Source organism: Scophthalmus maximus, chromosome 5 (genome assembly GCF_022379125.1).
Source record: "Scophthalmus maximus strain ysfricsl-2021 chromosome 5, ASM2237912v1, whole genome shotgun sequence".
Lineage (NCBI taxonomy): Eukaryota > Metazoa > Chordata > Actinopteri > Pleuronectiformes > Scophthalmidae > Scophthalmus > Scophthalmus maximus.
In genome coordinates, this window is record NC_061519.1 from 17355406 (window position 1) to 17377235 (window position 21830).

At 43.4% G+C, this 21830-nt stretch overlaps 1 protein-coding gene across 4 annotated transcripts; it reads left to right on the plus strand.

Annotated features, from left to right (window-relative positions):
* Nucleotides 1-902: 902 nt before the first annotated feature.
* per2 (period circadian clock 2) lies at nt 903-21370 on the plus strand. 4 transcript variants are annotated; one of them, XM_035635113.2, is made up of 24 exons: nt 903-1073; nt 4896-5432; nt 8866-8958; nt 9125-9279; nt 9370-9491; nt 9695-9896; nt 10606-10657; nt 11231-11373; nt 11585-11663; nt 11757-11863; nt 11972-12125; nt 12251-12365; nt 12721-12861; nt 13063-13153; nt 13321-13501; nt 14051-14175; nt 14332-14538; nt 15652-15903; nt 16048-16946; nt 17344-17460; nt 18224-18461; nt 18581-18788; nt 19681-19831; nt 20172-21370. In XM_035635113.2, exons 2-24 carry the CDS (start codon nt 5011-5013, stop codon nt 20379-20381), a joined length of 4464 nt encoding a protein of 1487 aa, XP_035491006.2. In that variant the 5' UTR covers nt 903-1073; nt 4896-5010; the 3' UTR covers nt 20382-21370. The 4 variants fall into 4 exon arrangements, with proteins under 4 accessions (XP_035491006.2, XP_035491009.2, XP_035491007.2 ...); XM_035635116.2 differs by having other exon boundaries at nt 13324-13501; XM_035635114.2 differs by having other exon boundaries at nt 4971-5432.
* Nucleotides 21371-21830: the final 460 nt, after the last annotated feature.

A 21830-nucleotide genomic window follows, 5' to 3' on the forward strand; every position in this document is an offset into this window, starting at 1 on the left:
ATATAGATAGATAGATAGATAGATAGATACATAGATAGATAGACAGACAGATAGACAGATAGATAGACAGAGAGGTTGATAGATAGATAGATAGATAGATAGATACTGTTAGAGCAGCAGGTACCACATAACACACCTTACAAAATAAACAGTACATACAATATACAAATGTAAAAAATATACGAATTGCAAAACATAGAGAATAAGAACATGAAATATTAATAGTGGGTGATCTTGCAGTATGTGCAATCAGTTACCAGTAATGTGAAGAACATGGTAACAACATGGATTTTTTGTCTAGGGGAAAATAGAGAAAATCAAATAACACATGCAAAAGGTATTTTTTTAAATAATTTTATATGTTTAATTAGACGCAACGCAGTTGCAGAAACAAAACTAACTTCACTGCAACGCTGCGCTGAATTTTATGTAAGGGCCCGATGACATATTAAATAACAGTCTGAAGCGACGCCTTGTGTAACATCACATTTTTACGAGAGTCGAGGAACTTAGACGCAGCGTGCAGTGTGTGAATGACTGCACACACCCAGCGGTTCACCCACATTGGCCAAACACACACACTTGTATAATTAGATAACAGTCGGCCGTGCGGAGCCGCTCGTAGCCAACCAGCTGCAGCGCTTCATTCACCGGCAGCTGCTGCGACAGAGTGATTTGCTCTCGGCCCGCACACGCCGGTTTCCACGTGAAAGCGGCGACAACCTTATGTAAAAAGACCGACAGCACCGCAGACCAATCGCAGCGCGGACCGGCTGTCGTCGTCGCCGCCCCACGCGTGCATTGGCTCAGATCACTGTGACGCAGTGACGGAGTGATCTCTGCACCAATAGGCGCCTCGAAAGAGGAGGGGCTCGGCGCGGAGCTCGGAATGAGGTCACCGGATCCGCTGGAGACCCAGAGCAGGAGTCGAGCGGTGTGTGCGGAAACTCGACCGACAGAGAGCGGCGTGCAGGAACAGCCAAGGACCGTCGACAGCCTCAACCACAGACACCGCCACTGACACGGATTTATCTCACACAACCGGCATCAGTGCAGACGCTGACTCTTGAGAGGTTAGTAGCGTTTTTTTGTTTGTTTGTTTGTTTTTAACTTTGTGTGAGCTGTGTCGCGCTGTGTCCGTGTTGCTGCGTGTTTGTCAAATGTTTAAAATGAAAAAAAAATATATAGATAACAACACAGTTAACGAGCCGCGCTCAGGGTCCACGTAAACATGCTGTGCGAGCGCGTATCGTGAAAGTTGCATAACTGTGTCAGTGGGTGGGTCAGTCACGGTCAGTAGACTACAGCGGCTCATGCATGCGCACATGGCAGCGGGGGCGCGCGTGCGTCCGTCAGACCTGCGCTCCGTGGAACTTGTGCTATGTAATCAGCGAGTGAACGCGTCGTGCGGTAAGAACTGACCGACTCGACCGAGATCACGGTGGAGTTCAGAGTCGCGTATGGTGCAGTGTAGACGGGCTTCTCCCCCGTCGCCGGGTGCCGCTGTCACATGAAGACTCCCACTTACATAAACATCCCACTGCAGCAGACAACCTGTCATCATCATGCTCCTGTTGCTCGAGTCCGGGCAGTGTTCGTAATTGTGTGTTGGCTATGAAGAAAACAGTGGTTACATAAAGGGGAAACTCTGCCTCTTGGAAGCATGATCCCATTCATTATAATGGGATTGTTTTTATTTATTTGTTTATTTGTCAGGGACGATGCAAAAAACCCACTGTAACAGGTCATCATAACATCATACAGACGTGTTGCATATAGGATTTCTAGCCTATAGGCTTATTCACCTGGTTTGGCTTTTCTATTTATAAATGGTCATTACACTTCATTATCTAAACGACATTCGTTAAGTTAGACGCATAATAAATAGTGTCATGATCATACAAAATCTATAATATCTACATCACATTACAATAATATAACACACGTATGTGTATGCTCCCTCATTCAACAATGACATTAGATATTAAAAACTGTATAGTTAAAAATAAGTATATTGAAATATAAAACAACAGTGGTGCTGTAACTTAAATATAACTTGACATTTTCTGGTGTAAATTAATTAATTTACACCAGAAAATGTCAAGACAAAGATGAAATTAACAAAACCAAAAAATATCTGAAGCTATCAGTGTTAACTGTTGGTATTGAGATTTGATATCCAGCAGCAGTCTGTGTTTTTAAAGCCATTGTTGCAGTTTGTGCAGTTCAATGTTCACTCAGCTCTGACTACACCTGTATGTAGCAAACAGAACCTCTCCTGGCCCAGGAGCCAGTTGTTTTGGGGTTATGTTGCAGTAGCTGCAAGTAATCCTGCAGTGTTGCACTGTCTTAATCCATTCATTCATAAACGTATGTAAGTAAATGAATGCCTCCCCACTGCAGCCACTGCTGCATGGTTGTGTAAGATGATTTCAGGTGAAAAAATATTATCAGAGCAAATTATATCTGCAACATTGAAAAGTTAATATATCTATTTTTCAGTTCTGAATTAGTAAATATTCTGTTTAGAATTATGTGAATGGCAAGCCTCATGACATTACAATTCCTTCAGCAACAGCTTTTGAAAATAGTGATGAGACAGATGAGGATCACTGGCAGTGTTGACCATTTCAGTGGTGGCTATAGACGCAAGAACTTGAACAAATACAATCAAATTTGATTTCAAACCTTGTTTACAACCTTAACTTCAATGGATAAAAGCCCTGTCTGAATGGATCGATCCATTTCTTTCAACAAGGGGAAGTGAGCATCATGTTCCCAGGAGCCCAGAATGATCATTTGATTGCATTAAAATGACTGAAAGGGCCCAGGTAGAGCAACACGTACATAACTTGTGATCTTGTTTTTTCTCATCTTCCTTGTTAGCCACCTGCACTTTGACGCGTCCACTTCATTGTTAGATGTAACAGCTTCATTCACCTGCTGCCAGCCACTGTGCACTTTGACAGGGCATCACGCCCTGACATTTACACGTGTCCATGTGTCCTAAATTAGTCTATTTGGAGTTTAGATGATATTTGGATGTTATCATGGTTGAAATGGTGTGAGACTGTGCATAGTACAGTATACCCACCACCATGAATTAGATTCAGTTAATGAAAGGTTAAAAAAAGAGACAAATCACAAATTTTGGATATGCCTCAGCAGTAACCTCTACTTCAGATGTAGAATGGACATTTATGACCTCACCAGGAGGTCACAAGTAATGCAGTCTTGTGACAGACTAAGTCACAACTTGTTGCCGCATCAAATTTACTCACTGTGGGGTCGAACGTTTTGTCAGCACACACTGACCCAATTCACACAGCAGCAGGGACGGTGAACCCTACAGTTTGCAGCAAGTCAGGGATAAGCAGAATTGCATAATTGTGAACTCGCCACCAGATGAGATAATCATCAATGGACCTACTTAACTGTAGTCACTTTGCCACGAAGGTTCAAAATCATGACGATAATTGTCGGGAGTGAGGGAAGGAGGCCGTCCTCTTGAAGTAAGGCATGGTTTTTGACCTATACTGCAGCCAGCCACAAGGTGGCGATCCAGATGTTTTCGCTTCACTTTGAGGGAGCTGTAATGTCGTCCATCTTTTATCTACAGTCATATTTGGTATGTTCAGTGTACTTGATGTTTCCTGTAGGTGAGCCCATTGTTGCTCTGCTGTGTGAGTCTCTTTGTGCAAATATTGCATTTTGCAGTTGTTTTGTGGACTTTGTAACATTTCAACCAGTCCACCGTGTTTGCTGTCAATGACGCGGCCATTGAGGCATGGGCACTTAAGACTAAGAGGGTTACTCTAGATAAACACACAAAGATATTGGATGGATTATGTTTTTTTTGTTCTCTGTGCCCTAAACGTCAAGTTTCCCTTGAATCAAAATGTAAACATAAGGTAAAATTACCACAGTTCGGTATTATTATGGACTAGCAGTGAATATTACCTTTTCATCTCAACCATTTGGTCATTCACTTTTCAGTACATGTAACTCACAATTTGTTATGTTCTTGCCACTTCAGAAATCTTCAGACTGTCTCTGAATTGCTTCCATTGTTCCTTAAGTCTAGTTTGTCATTGAGTCATTAGTCACGGGTATTTTTAAACTGTCTTCCATTTTGTTTACGGTTGTGCTGTAATGTCTTTTTCCGTAGATGATCTGTTGAAAGTTCCCTCCTCTGATGGAGGAGTGGTTACTTTCCAGTTTAAACACGTCACCGTTGATGCTCCAAAAATAATCTGACACAGGGAAATTTCTTCTGAAATATGTGCCCAACATTGGGTGGTCTAACTAGACAGTGTCTGCACGGCATCTCGTTCTCATTCTGCTGAATTTTTGCATTCATGTGTGAGACTACACTCGACCAGGCCAGTGTGTATTAAACCCACTCGGCCACTTGAGGCCACAGACAGCAGGGCTAGCTGTTGGCTACCAGCCTGTGGTGTCATTCAGATAAATACCGTCTACTGTTTCATGTGTTCCACGGTGGATGATCCTTGAAAAGGGTTGGAAGGTTCAGATGGGACAGACCTGCTGTTCCTAAAGGCCAAACTGTGTCCCAGTGAACCTTTTTTATTGTACATCAGAGAAGCACCTGCAGCGCTCTGCAGAATATTCTCTGATACTGTACCAAACAAAAAGACACTTGACTGGTGCCACTTTCATTTATCTCTCTGAACTTCATGTTTGTGTTTGTACATGCAAATTAATGATTACATCCTTGTATCACGTTTCCAGTGTTTTGACTAAATTAATTACAAGTGACCACTGATTTAATTTCATGTTATTGTGGCATAAAATACTTGACTAGACTTACAACTTTTTAAATAAATTGCAATGTATGATTGGTACTAACATGTAAAACGTCCCTCTCCGAACAGATCAATCCGCTTCCTCCCGTTATCTGCAGCAGTACCCTTGTGACAATCGGCTGATTGCGTTCTTTCATCATTCAGCCAACTGACCTGGAACCAGCCCAGGACGGCACATTTCCTGATGTCTGAAGATTCAGACATTCACTTCCCAATTCTGGAGGACCAGGATGGAGCCTTGGGGTGCAGAGCATCCACCTCCTGCAGCTCCATGCCAAGGGGGGCATCGGGGTGCAGCTCGATAGCACAGCTGCACCGGATGGGAGGCTACAGCCAAGGCGGGACTGACCTTGGCCTCCCCTCAGAGGGCAGCGACAGCAGCGGCCAGGACCCTCCTGCCTCGCCACACAAACATCGCAAGAGCACCCGCTCCCGCTCGCTTCCAGAGGAGGACGTGGAGATGAAGAGCAGCGGGTCTAGTGGGAGTGGGACCGAATCACATGGCAACGAAAGCCACGGCAACGAGAGCCACGGCCACCAGTCGATGGGCAGCTCCAGCAACAGCAAAGACTCGGCACTGCTGGAATCTTCAGAGAGCAACAAGAGGTAAGTTGTGTTTGTCAGAGTTGACAAATGTCTGAGTGAAGCCAAGGCTTCAGTGATGGCCATCAAACTCTTGGCCAGGAAGTGCACTTGAAACATGAGTGGATCCCCTTCTGTCAGTTTTCTCTGACTGTGAGAGTTTCCTCCCTCAAACTAAAAATGTGAATGGAGATTGATTCGAATTTTTAAATTAAGTAGCTCTAAATGACTGCCAATCGAGGACACACAATGATGGCTTTCATCCATCAAAGCACTAAACTATATTTCCTTAATTGGTCTAAAGCTGACACAACTTATTGATTAATCGATCAGTTGATCAACAAATAGAGCTGTGCGATATGTTCGAAATCTGATATCCCCATCAAGGTTATTTAGTTTCCATATTACAATCATATCTAATACATTCTTCTAGACCTTATGAATGGGGACCATGTGATTGCAGATGTAAGTCGCAGGTTCTCATGTCCGTGGTGTGTGAAGGGGAGAAGGTGCGCTTGATTTATTGTTTTTAAGTTGATTTAAGTTGAATCACAAGGACAAAACATTTCGTAAATGCCCAAAAATTGTCTGGACACGAATGCAACATGACCAAAAATAGTTATTGACACAATGTGGTCTGCCCAGGGGACAGCCAGAGTACGCAGTGGAAAAGAGAAAAAAGGGAAAAGACTTTTGTTCCCAGTAGGAAGACTGGATTTGTGTCATCTAGGAGGCTGGAGGCTTGTTCCAATGAGTTGAGTCACACTCTCTAGCTCCTTATCATTGCCACTGTTTGTCTCTGTTCATTCTGGGCGGAGCCAGCAGAGTTTCGTGCTTTCACATTCTTTTTTCTCTCACTCCCAGCTGTGCCTCCCGTACCTCACAACCTCTTTGTTAACCACTCCCTCTTCCTGTCAGTGTCTTCATCAGTCTCACACGCACCAGCTCCCTCCCTCGTCTGCTGACGATAACTTCAACCACTTCTTTGTCTCCCACTCTCCTCACACGATAGACCACATGCACAAAAGCCGAACATCGCATTGTACAGATGTATCTTATAAACTGAAATGAGGTGCCTGGTTGTGCCTGCAGATGCTATTTGCAAATGTTTTGTCTACAATAAGTCATTTAATCCTGTTATTTATAGCAACGTGCTGTTTCCGAAAGGTCAGTGTCCGATTACAGCTGCTGATTTGGTGTCTTAGTGCACCGATAAGCTTGTAGGCTAATGCAGTGGCTCACATACACAGAAAAAAAAAGCATCGCTATGCACTGATGTGAAGTGAAAGGCTAGATTGGACAAAGCGACCAACGCCTTGGTGAATGTGTCACATAATGTTTTCAATGAAGAGACTATTGAGTAGTAAATGTCTCTATGTTTCATATATAGTTGTCATACAGAATGGAAAAACACACCAGATGTTCAGCCCACTGGAGCTTCTCTTTGCCTTATTAATATGCAGCTGTTTCACTGTGTTATTCACATCTCCACAGAGTAATGGGATAGCCTAACATACACCTGATGCAGTAAGAAGTCAAATGTTGACGCTGGCCATCAATGGAAAGTTTCGTCTTGAACGAGGCCACCTTGCCCTGATCTTCACCATGAGAAGAGAAACTAAAACAAAAAATCCTTCTGTAACCTGCGTCCACTACTGACAGACTTACTGCAACTTTGCAAATGATCCTACTGAACACTAGTACATGATCCGTGAGTCCAGGTTAAAACCAGCTGTTGCTCTTTTGGATATCGGTGGCATTGTTTGATGGAATCAGAGGCCTGCTTGAGCTTGGAGAGGCTATTAAAGTAAAGGTGTTTTCTATTCTTAGCCAGGTAAGCAGGTTATAACTTGTAGCGAATGGACGAATCTGTGTCTCCGACAACTGTTAATAGTCTTTAGTTAAGCTTGTTGGCTAATAGAGTGGACTACATTCTCAAACAGTCCAGGGGACTTTTTGTAGGAGTCCAGCTCCCATGTATACGCAGTTCAAGGTGGTGAATTAAATTGGCTGAAACTATGGGCAGATTTAAGAGTCTTTTTTGTTACTGATTTCATGGCAACCTTCGGATTCCTCTGACTGTGGGTCATTGTTCACTCACCAGTGTTGTCGATAATTCGTTGGGAATGCTCAGCAAAATTGTTGCACAGCTATTATTTAAAACTAAATTTAAGGTTTTCTTTGCATACATGTGAGTTTATATTTGGCAACTTATTCACGTAGATGTGTGAAAAGTAAGGTACCTATGTGCTGCCGATGAATTCAATTAAATTTGATATGCAGCCATAGAGAGGTGGATGGTATTGATAGATAGATAGACATTCCCTCTATGCGCTAGCGTGTCAGTGAAGATTTCTGGGAAGCTGGACCAAATTCTTCTCTTAGGCCTGAGTGTGGTCCAGGGCAAAAAAAAATCCTCAATTTGCTTTGACCTGGGAATAAAAGGCACAAAAGATTGTAGTCACAATGACGATGACATGATGACAGTTATTTTTCCCAACCTTATTCGTTCTCTTCCTCTCTCTTGTACCTTTGATGGGTCCTGCCAACCTTAGGTGGCTGGCTCCCGCCCTGTGCAGTCAATATACTGTACATCATCACCTACAATTCAGAGGGCATATTTTTTTCTTTATATATTTTGTGTTACCTTATTGCTTTTTTGTTTTGTATCAGAGTTTTGTGTGGAAATTGCTGATGTGGACTGAAATACACAAAACAAAAACAAAATATTACCGCCACAGATTAACCTTTGATGAAGTGTTTCTGAGCCTCACACTAACACACGTTGAGTCTAACACCAACTGTCGCAGTCCTGAGTGCTGAAGACTTGATTTGATCAAATTAGACTCCTGCTTGAGCTCGGAGAGGCTCTTTGTGAAGGTGTCGTCTATTCTTAGACAGGTAAGCAGGTTATTCATAGAAACCTGTGTTGTAACTGAGTCAATGTCTCGGACTCACTGTGGCTCAGGTTGAGCGGGTCGTCCACTGACCATAATGTCTCTGGTACGATCCCCGATTCCTCCCGTCCACATTGCACATGCAGTTGTCCCAGAGCAAGACGCTGACGGCCGCTCTGACATAATGTGTGTGAAAGTGAATGTGGCCTGATTTCTTTCATTGTCTGGCTCCCTAAATGAGAAGCGAAGCTGCCTGCACACTGTTCCCCCATTCACCCCGACAAAGGCAGAAATCAGCTGGTCTCTTTTCAGCTCACCTTAACAAACCCCATATTGTAAAGCTCAGTACACCCTTTTTATTATCCTTAGGTATCTCATGCACAGCGTCTCAGTGAGGTGGGAAGGAGACGCGTTTAACAACTGAGACATTGGATAATTAGAGCAAAATTTTCTGCTGTACCTCTACTGTTGGAATCTCTTGTGTCTGTCTCCCGCTCTGTTATTTGTCTCATTGAGGTGATATTTGAAATCTTTTTCTCTCCTTTGTTTCTCTCCCACAGCTCTAACTCCCACAGTCCATCTCCTCCCAGCAGTTCAAATGCCTTCAGTCTCCTGAGCTCAGAGCAGGACAACCCGTCAACCAGTGGCTGCAGGTACGTGCATCACCTCACAGTATAAAAGTCTAATTTTTAGATGACCACCAGGGAAGCTTAAAAAGAAATCATTCAGGAATCATCTACTGTTTTTCTTTGTGTAATATTTTTGGCGGGACCATTACTTTGTATTGACTTGCTGCTGTGTGTGATGTTGAACTTGCAGTAGTCAGGAGTCCGCCAAAGCCAAGACACAGAAGGAGCTGCTTAAAACCCTGAAGGAGCTGAAGCGTCACCTTCCTGCTGAGAAGAAAAACAATAACAAGTCCTCTACATTAAACACGCTCAAGTATGCGCTGCGCTGTGTCAAACAGGTGGAAGGTAAGGCTGATCTGTATATATAGCGTGTCTACACATATTGTCTGTATGTATTGATCCGACTTTGACAAGTACTTGTATCGGCTTTTGCAGCAAATGAGGAATATTACCAGCTTCTGATGATCAATGACAGTCAACCCTCAGGCGTGGACGTGTCTTCTTATACGATAGAGGAAATTGACAGCATTACCTCTGAATACACCCTCAAAAACAATGTAAGTAGCTGAATTATTTACAAAAATGATATTTAAGTTCTTTATATTTGCCTATAACAATGAATGCTGGGACAACAGCAACTGTAAATGCACGCCTGCTTTCAAAAAATTCATTGATTGTTTTGTCAGATTTATTTGATTATTTGAACGAATATACATAAATCTACTGCGTTCTTTAAGTTTCAGATTTGTGTGTTCCACAGGACATTTTTGCAGTGGCAGTGTCTCTTATCACAGGAAGGATCGTCTACATCTCTGATCAGGCTGCCTCCATCCTCAACTGCAAAAGAGAAGTGTTCAAAAACACCAAGTTTGTGGAGTTCCTGACACCGCAGGATGTCAGCGTGTTCTACAGCTTCACCACGCCTTACCGGCTGCCCTCGTGGAGCGTGTGCACCGGAGCAGGTACCAGAAATCCCACTGAGGGCACATTTGGTCTTTATTGTTATTAGAATAACAAGCCAAGTCTTTTTTTAATTTGTATGGAACAATGCCACAAATTTATCTGTACAAGAAAGGGACTAGGACAAGTAAAAACAGAGACAGACAGAAATATCATTGACAATATGGAGAAGCAAAGCGATTAAATACTGTATGTGACGAATGTCAGATAGCACAGGTAACATCTGCACCACAAAAACCTCTGAATAGACATATGTCACGGCCTGTTGTCAAGACGTGCAGGCGACCCCGACCTCATTCATAAAACTGATCAAGCACCATTTGTCCCTCTCAACTAAGCTGAATAGCAATGACTGAGCTGTGTCAGATGCCAAAGCCAAAATAGGAAATTCACTCTCCCCAGGAAGAACCTGAATGCACAAATGATGCCTTTGTTTCATAGCTCAGAGAGTTAATCATATCCTCTCCAGTTTCGCTGATAATGGCAGGATTGATTTGTTGCTTTAACTGCTGCCTCAGTTATCATTACATCCAGAGCTGCACTGTTCCTGTTGTGATTTGTTCCTCATATGTCTGGAAATAGAGCTGCGCCACCACATCATGTTTTTCGATGGAATGGTAATATAGGCTTGATCGCCTGCAGGAGCCGAGACCCCCGGTTGGATAATGATACCTTTTTAAATTCAAACTTTTCCTTTTCCTCCCTTGTCAGAGTCATCCCCGCCTGACAGCATGCAGGAGAAATCCTTCTTCTGTCGTATCGGGTGAGTGGATGTTGGGTCACATACACATTCGGGCCATCTGCTGCTCGTACCTGCTCGTGTTTTTATTCAGACTTTGTTTCCACTCTAGATGCTTCTCAATTAGTTTGTGACGTCATAAGCATGTAGACTTTAATTAAATGCTTTTTCCAGGCAAGTGTTTTAAATATAAACCTGCATTAGCACACACGCACACACACACACACACACACACACACATACATACACACACACACACACACACACACACACACACACACACACACACACACACACACCTTATTGTATTTTTTACAAGTTGAGTCGACTTCTTTTTCTTGTTGTTAAAAACCTTAAATCTAATCCTAGAAGTCACTTAAAACCTCGACACAAGAGCAGACATTTCATAATGAAGACACACATCGACATTCATTTACTCTCATTAACTGTACACAGGGATGGAAAAATCGCCAGGAGAGCACCATGTGTTCAGAGTCTTGAAATTGAAAAGTCCATAAACTTAGCTTGAGAGTATTTCTGAATGGTATAGACCCTTTGATTTGGTTTGATTGAGCTCTTCTTCTGTATAACTTACAGCGGGGGTAAAGAATGTCAGGGCGACATGCAGTACTATCCGTTCCGTATGACGCCCTATCTGATGAAGGTTCAAGACACATTCCATGCTGAAGACCAGTTCTGCTGCCTCCTCCTGGCTGAGAGGGTTCTCTCTGGTTATGATGGTAAGTACCTGACTGCCTTTTTTTTGTCATACTCCATAGAATGTCATTTAATATAACATATCATTTTGTTTAATGGATGTTTCCAGACACAGTTAAATAAATACTGCAAAATGACTAGTATACTCAGGATCTGTGGAAAATGTTTATAATTTTAATTAAAAATTTTGCTTTAAATCAGCACAATGATTTACAAATTTTCCTGTCCTTAAAGCACCCAGAATTCCAACAGACAAGCGGATCTTCACCACTACACACACTCCGAGTTGTGTGTTCCAGGATGTGGATGAGCGGTAAGCCATTGCGGAGGTGCTTTTACTGCTGAGCCATGGTTTGTACCATTGCTATCTATCTAACTGAGACGATATGTGTTTTGTTGGCATCAGGGCCGTTCCTCTCCTTGGGTACCTTCCCCAGGACCTGATTGGCACATCAGTCCTCCTCCACCTGCATCCCAATGACAGACCGCTCATGCTGGCCATTCACAGAAAGAGTGGGTCCATATAGAATTACAAAAGATAGCTAGAAAGCATTTCCTATGTCTCCACAGGAAATTTGTCCACACACTGTTCTAACTATGTTTTTTGACCTTTGTGTGCAGTCCTTCAGTTTGCAGGGCAGCCATTTGACCACTCATCAATCCGGTTCTGTGCACGAAACGGAGAATACATCATCCTAGACACCAGTTGGTCCAGTTTTGTCAACCCCTGGAGCCGCAAAGTCTCATTTGTCATTGGGAGACACAAAGTCCGCATGTGAGTATTAGTCTTTTAATGTCAAAGTGGATTCGTAGTGTGACATACCTGTGATCCACGAGATGAGGAAACTTCAGAGCGCTTTGATGGATCTTCTCAGACTGATGTTTGTTGTTGTCTGACAGGGGCCCTGTGAATGAAGATGTTTTCGTGGCTCCCGTCTCCTCTGTGGGCGAGACGAAGACCATGGACTCTGAAATCCAGGAGATTACAGAGCAGATCCACCGCCTCCTGCTACAGGTGAGGAAGGATAAGACATTAAAGTAATGTGGGATGTAAAGTATGGATTATAAAAGGCAGGATATTGAATACGTGATTAATCCTAGAATATAGCAGCGATGACACAGCTGAGGGATAAGAGCAACATCTTTCTTTCAAAAGACAAATCAAATTAAGTGTAAAATAAAATAAAAAATCAATTACCAATGGAGCAGGTTGGAAGAGCAAACGACTTTCAGTCCCAAGAATCTAACGAAAAAGATAAAGCCACACTATGATTAATCTAGGCAGCTCTACATCTCCTCTGTTTTGTGATTAAAAATTCTCTATCTGTTCCTTTTTAATCCCCCTCTTCCCTCTCTTTATCTGTGATTAGCCGGTTCATAACAGTGGGTCCAGTGGCTATGGTAGTCTGAACAGCAATGACCACCTGCTGGGAATTTCCTCAACTGGTGAGAGCGTGAACAAGAGCAAAATGCTGCGGGAGGAGGAGGAGCTGAGCAGCAAAGCCAGGCCTGTGAGTAACCCCAGTTACTTCCATTTATGTGCATTTACTTTTCACAATAACTCTGACGTTGATCGTTGGTTTTATAGTACTGGACTTTTTTGAATAAATAACATGTCAGTTGAACATCATATTTTAAATTTGATACAACAGAGTGGAGTTTCTTTTGCAGAAGTTGTGCTGACTACAGAGTCTTGTGTCTCGATTTCTCAGCGAACTTTTCAGGAAATCTGTAAGGGTATCCACCTTCAGAAGAGCCAGGAGCTGCAGACGACCAAACCAGAAAACAAGAAAAGCAATGGCAGTAAGTCTGGCTGATAACTGCCTGCATATGTGTGCAAATTATTGAGGTGTATGTTAACGATAGATAGCGGACATGTCTTTTGTGACTCAGATGTTGGAGGAATGTCTTATTTGTTGTGCAAGTAACCCCATCCCGCACTCGCCTCCTAACTGCTGGCCTCTCCCCAGTAGAGTCTGTACAGAAAAGCCCAGCGGTCGTGCGGCCCAAAGACTCGGCCGCCCCTCTCAACTGTAAGGAGGCTTGGTCTTCTATAGAAGAGAGTCAGTCAACTTTCCAGGAGGAGCTGAACGTCAATGATCAGATTGTCCACTCCTACCAGCAGATCAGCTGTTTGGACAGTGTCATGAGGTACGTAGTTGATATGATTTTTAGGAGTAGTAAATATGATCCTGGATTATCCTGTAATGGACACAATGTGTATCCAGCCTTGAATGCTTAAATGTTATAGGTTTGTTAAGCATGGGAAACGCAGGCCCTAGCAAACTAATTGCGACAAAAATGCATCCCTTCCACAGCCCAGTCATATCTTCAGTCCCACCTCAGGAGCCTACAATTGTCCGCAGATGACTAGTAGTAATAATGGTAATGATAAAAAGAGTATTACACAAAGGTGTATAACTCAGATGATAAAAAAGAAATGCATCTCTGCATGCAAACTATCTTCGGATAATTTATGATATTGAAAGAAGTTGGCACGTTGTCAATCAATTTTTGATCAGACATCCAGACACTTACTAAAGGCATTTCTCTGGTTCTATCAGAATCAATTGGTAGTATGGGATTTTCTCCCATCAAATCTAACCTGAACAGAAAAGTCCACCCCCAAATATTTCACCACTTTTTTTCTTTTACAATTGCTGATAACTAATTCATAGTGTATTGTTATGATTCCTGTAGGTACCTGGAGGGCTGTAACGTTCCCATTACCATGAAGAGGAAGTGCCAGTCGTCTTCTAACACCACGTCCTCTAACTCGGATGAGGACAGACCGAAGGGATCCAACAACATGGAGTTGTCTGAAGGTGTGGCACCGCTTCAGTTAATACCTTGAAAAGATACAAGACACTTATTGTCACTTCATCATACAAAGCTGTGGCCTTTTAAGTCCTTCACACTCTCTCAGACTCTACAATGGCAGTACCTTGTCAGTACCTCTTCTTCTCTGTTCTCTTTGGCAGAACCAGCCTTGTTGAAGGATCAGTCTGCGAGTTCCACTTTGGATGATCAAGACAAAAAGTCCAGTGACGCGGCCACTGCAGTAGTCGGCACCTCGCTGCCCCTACCTGTACCTAACAAACCAGAAAGTGTGGTGTCCATAACCAGCCAGTGTAGCTACAGTAGCACCATAGTGCATGTTGGGGACAAGAAGCCTCAACCGGAGTCAGGTACAGTGCTGTGGAAAAAGTATTTGCCTCAAGAATGATGTCATCTATTATTGCATATTTATCATACTGAGGTATCAGATCTTCAGACATAATGTACTTGAAAGACAAAGGAAACCAGAGTTAACATCCTCTTTAGCTATTTATGTTAGGCTTCCACCCAGAGGGGTAGGTTTTCATGTATCTGGTGCTTGTTTTAATGTTTGATCCCTTTATCTAGTAATGTAACATTTCTATGATCTGAAAATACTCAGTGTGACAAATATTAAGTAATAGAAGAAATTGTGAATGGGGCAAATGGTTTTTCACAGCACTGTAAAAGCAACTTTGTGTGTGTGTGTGGCTGTTTGTCTGTCTCTCTGTGTGTGTGTGTGTGTGTCTCTGTGTGCGTCTTTCAGTTCTGATCAATGCGCAGAAACGTTTGCAGGGTTACTGGGTGCAATCCAAAATAACCAATCATTTGGTTTAACTTGTCCGTCAGTTTGAAGAGCTCCCTGACCAAAAAAAAGATTGTTCAAGTTGCAGGCCGTAACGAAGCTACCTGTGATAATCTAGCCCTGCGTTTGTCTCATTGTTGTTAGGCCTTGAAGATTTTCTCAACTGACCATGTTCACAGGAATGACAGAAAATTCTGTATTTTGCATCCTAGTGAGACAGAATGAGAAAACCGATAATAATCAAAATCCAAGCTTTCATTTGCGGGGGTTCATTGCAGTACTACAGGTCCACATCTGAGTACTCATTACTCATTGGATAACATGATGCCACAAGCACTCAGTGACCACTCTGATGAACGGTGTCTATAATACGTAATTCACTCCTTTGGAATATTTGATATATTAATGTTTTTCACAACTGGCACAACCTGCACATTGTGTTATTTATGCTTTTTGACAATGAAAAACAGAAAGAAAGTTTAAGTCGGGTAGCTCAGTGATGGAGTGACATGTGGATAACATCAGTTATACTACATGTGCCATAATTTTGCAGTCACGAGCCTCTACAGTGCTTGTTCAACGTTGCTTTTTGTCGTTGTCACTGCAAATGTTGTATTTCATAAAAACTTTCATTGCTTTACCATATTTTAAGATTGTTTCTCCACTGTCATCCACACAGAGATCATAGAGGATGTACCAGGAACAGAGACGGCAGAATCCTGCCAGAACACTGGGGCTCCTCCTCGTGATGTTTCTCCTCCCAGTCAGGAGAGGGAGGCCTACAAGAAACTGGGGTTAACCAAGCAGGTTTTGGCAGCCCATACGCAGAAGGAGGAGCAGTCCTTCCTGCGTCAGCTTCGTAAACTCACAACGCTCAAAGAAAACTGCTCTCAGTACCTGGAGCGCCAAAGAGAACAGACCACCAGCGACGGTACTAGTGATCACCACACTGACACATCATATAAGAAGGATAATTCTGGTTTATTATAACTTGGGGCATTGCTTCAATCTGTTTTAATCATTTTGGATGCGACATGTTAATTTAATTTTCTTTTTTTTCTTTTTCACCCTCTAGCCGCACCCGCTGCTCGATCTTACAAGCAGGCTGGACAGGCCGCAAAGCCCATCACACGGCGAGGCACGCGGAATAAGAAGACCAAGTTGAAGCGAATGAAGCAGACCGAGTCCTCGGACAGCACAGGGTCCCATCACAGACAACAACAGCTGCGGCCACCTCTTCTAAACCATGGACTCAACCCGACCTCCTGGTCTCCCTCTGAGACCTCACAGTCCACTTTTCCCATGGCCTACCCTACCATGATGCCAGGCTACCCCCTCCAGGGTTACCCCAGAGCCAGCTCTATAGCGACCCACACGGAAGCCACTCTTGCAAGTTTTGGGGACAACCACGGGTCCCAAGCCCCTCCCTACCCCCCATCCATCCATCCTGTTTCCTACGTGGCCCCCATGGTCCCCCCCATCACCCCCATCGTGGCTCTAGTGCTGCCCAACTACATGTACTCTCCAATTGCCCCCGGGCCTCCACCACCACTGCCAATGTACCACGCAGAGACTGGGGGCTTCCCCACCCAAACACAGCCTTTCTTTCCGGCTGCCTATCCAGGCCAGGGCACCTTCACAGCTCAACCTTCCTTCGGTGTTCAGAATCAGTTCATCCCCCAGAACCATTTTGCTCCTCCTGCCGGTTGCATGACCCCATCGTTCCACTTCCCTCCACCCTCGGAAATCCCAAAGGGCCTCGTGGAGACCCTGTCTCGCCCCTCGACACCCCAGTCTGGGTTAGGTGAAGGTCCGGCATCGCCGCCTCTGTTCCATTCTGGCTGCAGCTCGCCGCTCAACCTTCTGGAGCTGGAGCTGTCTGCGGACCACCAGGACAATGCGGTGCTGCCCTCTGGAGGACAAGGGAATAATACAGCTGAAAGGGAGAAGGGATCAAGTGGCAACCAGACCAAGGTGAGGGAGTTGAAGCGGGAAGACAAGGAAATAACCCTCTTTTTATTTGCTGTCTTCTGTCTCTTTCCTTTCCTCCCCAAGTCCTCCAAAGCCTGTGATATTCCTGTTACCTTCTTAAACTGTCAGGATTAAATGTCAATGCCTCGCTGAACTTTATCACTGAGGGTTTTGTGGACCCCTTGTTGGGAGGCGGTGGCATGGTTCCCCCGAGACTCATGTTAATCATCGATCATGCCATCGTCGCAGATATTCCTCCACATTATTCAGTTAAAATGCATTTTTTGTGTGGTTTTTTTGCTGTTGTATTGCTATGCCATGTACAAAGTTAAGTCAGTCTAGACTCTTCAAAATGTAATGTGCCCAAGAGTGTTAACACATGATGTTGTTATCCCCTTAGCCATCTCTCAATGTTCCTGGTCCGCCTGGACCCTTGTATTGCGAGGGCACGTCCTGCGTCTGTGGGCGTTTGTCTTGGGATAAAGTGTGCTCTAGGCTGAGTGCTTACAGCAAAGAGGTAGGCAACTCATCAAAAAAACTACACACGTATCCAATTCCCATTCTGCCCGATTAAATGTGTCAACTCTATCTGTGAATGTTTCTCTTCTTTTCCTATCCATGACTTATGATTTGAATTTACAGTCTGCACTACTCTTGTCTGTTCGACAAAGCATATTGCACAGGGTATCTGCATGAGACTGAGGAGCTTTAGAAAAGCAATGTACCGAATTACTTAAAAATGTCCACCAAGTGAAACCAAAACTATATATCGTAGCAGGCGTTGCACAAACATACAGTACATCCACTCTTTGATTTTGCATGCAGGGCCTCTGAGGCTTGAACACCATAACATCAGCAGTTAAGTCCTATTTTAGCATCTGTGGTGACATGCTATTGTTTTCTCTGTATGTTTGCAACTATTTACTGTTAGACATTAATCTTTTCCCAAAACTCCTAGATATATTTCACATACTCTTATTTCTGAATTTAGTTATTTTCCCTCTTTTAAATCGGCTGGAGAAGGATCTGGTTCACTGTCGTTATTCTAACTAAGCTAAACCTTAATGGTACCAGGTGATGGGTGAAACATGCTCAGTGCAGAAACATACTCTCAATGGAGTCTTAAAGTGCAGAGGCAAGCTGCAACACAGCTCCTGATACTGCACGTGACTGTTTTCATAAAGATGCACATGATGAAGGGAGCTCTGCAGTCTGTTGGCCGGCGTTATGGAGTCAAGCTCCTCTTTAACGTCATTGTTTTCCTGTTTTTATCTTTGCAGGCGAGCTCGCGTGGCGATGGGAACAACAGCGACGCCAACTCCTCATCGAGCGGGATGTTGGACATCCTGCTCCAAGAGGACTCTTGCTCAGGCACAGGCTCGGCCACCTCGGGGTCCATGGGCTCAGGGTCCAATGGTTGTGGAACATCAGCCAGCGGCACGTCCAACAGCGGGACATCTAAGAGCAGGACGTCAGCCAGTGGTGCATCAGCTAGTGGGACCTCCGGCAGCGGAACAGGTGTGAACTTAACTTTGAGCATCTTGCGGATTTCACGAGATAAGATCAACCTCTCACATCAGTAGAACAAAGTTATGACAGGTCAAACCTGTAATACTCTGCTGTCTGTGTGTTCTCAGGAAGCAACAACAGCAGTAAATACTTTGGCAGTGTGGACTCGTCCCAGAACAGCCGGGAAGTCAAGGGTCACTTGAGCGGCAGCGATGGACGGCCCGTGGAGATGGAACAGGGCGAAGACTTCCTCAAGTCTGTACTTCAGGACCCGCTGTGGCTGCTCATGGCCAACACAGATGACAAGGTCATGAAGACCTATCAGCTGCCCTCGCGGTGAGTAGGAAGGAGGACAGGGGCACGTAGCCAATGAGGAGTTGAATAGTTGCCCTCTAGACACTGTGTGATAGTTTAGCAAACCTCTGCTTGTTGTGGAAGGACAAGTGTTCCTCAGTGATAGACCGGTTTCCTCTTTTTAGACAATGGAAGATGTGTTCAGCCAGGAGGACAATGATTTATTTTGTCTAAGAAACAAACCTTTATTTTTCACCCGCCATGCACTTATAGGCAACTGACAGCTACAGGTTGATGAAAAATTCAGCTTCAAGCAGAAATAACATCAACCCAGAACTACAGCAACAAGTTACATAACATTTGTCTTTAAATCATACATAGAAACTACCAAGCCCAAATAACTCACTGTACACTGAGCACAACAACACACTCATTACTTAGCCTTACTATTTGTTAAAGTCGGCAAAAAAAAACATTTATATCTGCCCGCTGGCTGCGCACACATCTCAAAGTGTTGTCACTAGGAAACCTGTCTGAGAGCTGCAGAAATGTGGTTGATGGCTGAACTGTTAATTCATTGGAATTTGAGTTGCACAGTTTAGAATTTGACTTTCTTCAGGCAGCAGCTTGATTTGTTAAACTGTGTTTCCTTCTAGGTGCAATGTGCTATCTTTCATGCACAAAGGCACTAAGAGTGATTTTCTGTTGTGGTTTCACTTAGAAGCAGAGAAACTCTATGGTTGTAGTGACTTCTTTCAACCACCATATGGCAGCCTTTTATTTGCACAATCCATAGCTAAGAGAAGCTGGACACTGAGCGGCACTGACTGTAGATAACTGTACATAGATGATTATCAGCAGTGCACGATTTTCCTCTGATTTATCTTAAGCGGTGCCATTGAATGTCGCTGCGCTTGTGTGCTTGGTTCTGCAGTGACATCGAGAGTGTGCTCAGAGAGGACCGAGAGAAGCTGCGGCTGCTGCAGAAGAGCCAGCCACACTTCTCAGAGGAGCAGAAGAAGGAGCTGCTTGCCGTCCACCCCTGGATCAAGAAGGGAGGTCTGCCCAAAGCCATAGACATCAAGGTATGACGACAATATTCATGGTCAAGTTCAAATCAGTGGAATCTGAGAATGTCAGATTGTCCGATTTTTTTTGTGTGCTCATTTAGGTTTTTAGGATATGTTCATGGATATGTGTACAATGTGCCTCTTACACATTTTTTATGTATAAAAAAAATTAGTTCATGTGTTTTAATTCTAACTTGATATCCATGTGTTTTATCGGTCCTGAGATTGCTCTTAAAAAACATCCAAAGTTAAAGCTGTGCACCCCAACGTTTTTTTAATACATTTTTCTTTTTCTCAAATGCAAACGTCTAGCCTCCTTACTCAAATGCCTCTTTTACCTGTCTGTGTTTTCCAGGTATGCTCCTGCTGTAACAATATCTCAGAGGCGGCGACAGCAGCAGCAGCAGCAGCAGCAGCGGCGGTGGAAGATCCGCCAGACCTGGACATCACTTATACGGACACAGGGGACGTCGGATGCCGGCAGACGCCCAGAGAGGAGCCGTCAAACAACTTTGTCATTTCCTGCCTTGCCTCTTCACCTGACTCCAGATCTCAAACACAATAAACTGCTCGAGATTTTCAGAGTGACTTTGATTCTCACATCAGCCTCTTACTTAAATGACTAACAAGAGCAACTTTTGAAGACGGACTTACCCTTTGCTCTTCACAGGAAATTCTTCATAACTGTCTCTTGTTTTTTTTTTATGAATTGTACAGAAGAAACTGCCTCAAATACTGTAGAATGTAAATATTTGTAGTTTTCATGATCTTTTATTTAATTTGAATATACTTACAATTTGCACCAATTTTGGTGCTTGCTGGGTGAGGAAAAACATGAATGGGACTCCTGTATATGTCTGCAAACTTGTTTCTGGTGTCGCATACAAACTCATCAGACATGTCTGAAGGTTTTCACTACCTCCATCCTCAACAACAGTGTTGGACGACATGCTAACTCATGCTAACTCCTAACTTGAGTAAAAGTGGTATAATCACTATGCAAAAACACTCCATTAAAAAACACTTCAGACAAAAGTGTTATCAGCATATATCTGAATTATCAGAGGGAGGTAGTGTTTATGCAGAAAGGCCATTTTCAGAATGCGATATTGTCTTATTTATTGGATCAGTTTTATCGATGCAGTGACATGTTTGTAGCATTTTGAAGCTGTTCACTGTCAAGCCTTTAATTCCCTGTATTAAAATAAATAGTTTATATTTTACACTTTAAAACAGTTTGACGTGTGACAGTTTACCATGTTTGTTGTTGTATGTCATGATGGAGGTGGTGAAAACACGGAGAAGAAAATGTGCTCACCAGCCCGTTATATTTCTTCAAATTGTACATTATGATAAATGACATATTATTTAATACTTGGAGCAGATTGTTGTGCAGCTTTAAGATTTCATTCTTACTGCATCAGTTTCTCACCAGTGGCATTTGTGTCAGTGTTCTGCTGTGATGCATTCACTGACCTGAATCCCTTTTCCATGCTCGTGTGATTCTTTGTAACAATCTTTGTCTGATAAATATATATATATTTTTACATGCAATATCTGTTTCTATTCAATTTATGTTTTTAAGCTATGAAGAGAAAAAAATCCATCAGAAAAAGCAACCAGGGCCCAGATTATAAATGTTTACTATAAAATACTATTTGAAAACTGTGAGCTGTGGTGGACTGGACCAGTATTCTGTTCATGGTGTTTGTTAGATATCAAGTGGAGAGAACATGGATGTTTTGGCCCCTTGGAAAGTGTGCCACATGACACTTGAACCGGTCTGATGTTGCACCTCATAAATATGCAGAGGAGCATCCTGTGACAGCCGCCGAGGCTCATTCAGTCGAACCGGTCAGAACAAACGTGTTGTTGGCCTCAGATGTCCGACTTTAGGGTTATTGCGCGGGTATGAAGACAGATGCCAGGTCGTGTGGACAGAGCCTCCCTCCACTGTGATGCTGATGGAGAAGAAACGCTGCTCCGGCGTCTTCGTCATTTGTCATTTGTCCTT

Bases quoted from the DNA above. Each gene is read 5' to 3' on its own strand.
- per2 (XM_035635113.2), top strand. From the start codon at position 5,011: ATGTCTGAAGATTCAGACATTCACTTCCCAATTCTGGAGGACCAGGAT. The intron at 13,502-14,050 runs GTACGTAGTTGA...TGATTCCTGTAG, and splicing joins TGTTTGGACAGTGTCATGAG to GTACCTGGAGGGCTGTAACG. The intron at 18,462-18,580 runs GTGTGAACTTAA...GTGTGTTCTCAG, and splicing joins GACCTCCGGCAGCGGAACAG to GAAGCAACAACAGCAGTAAA.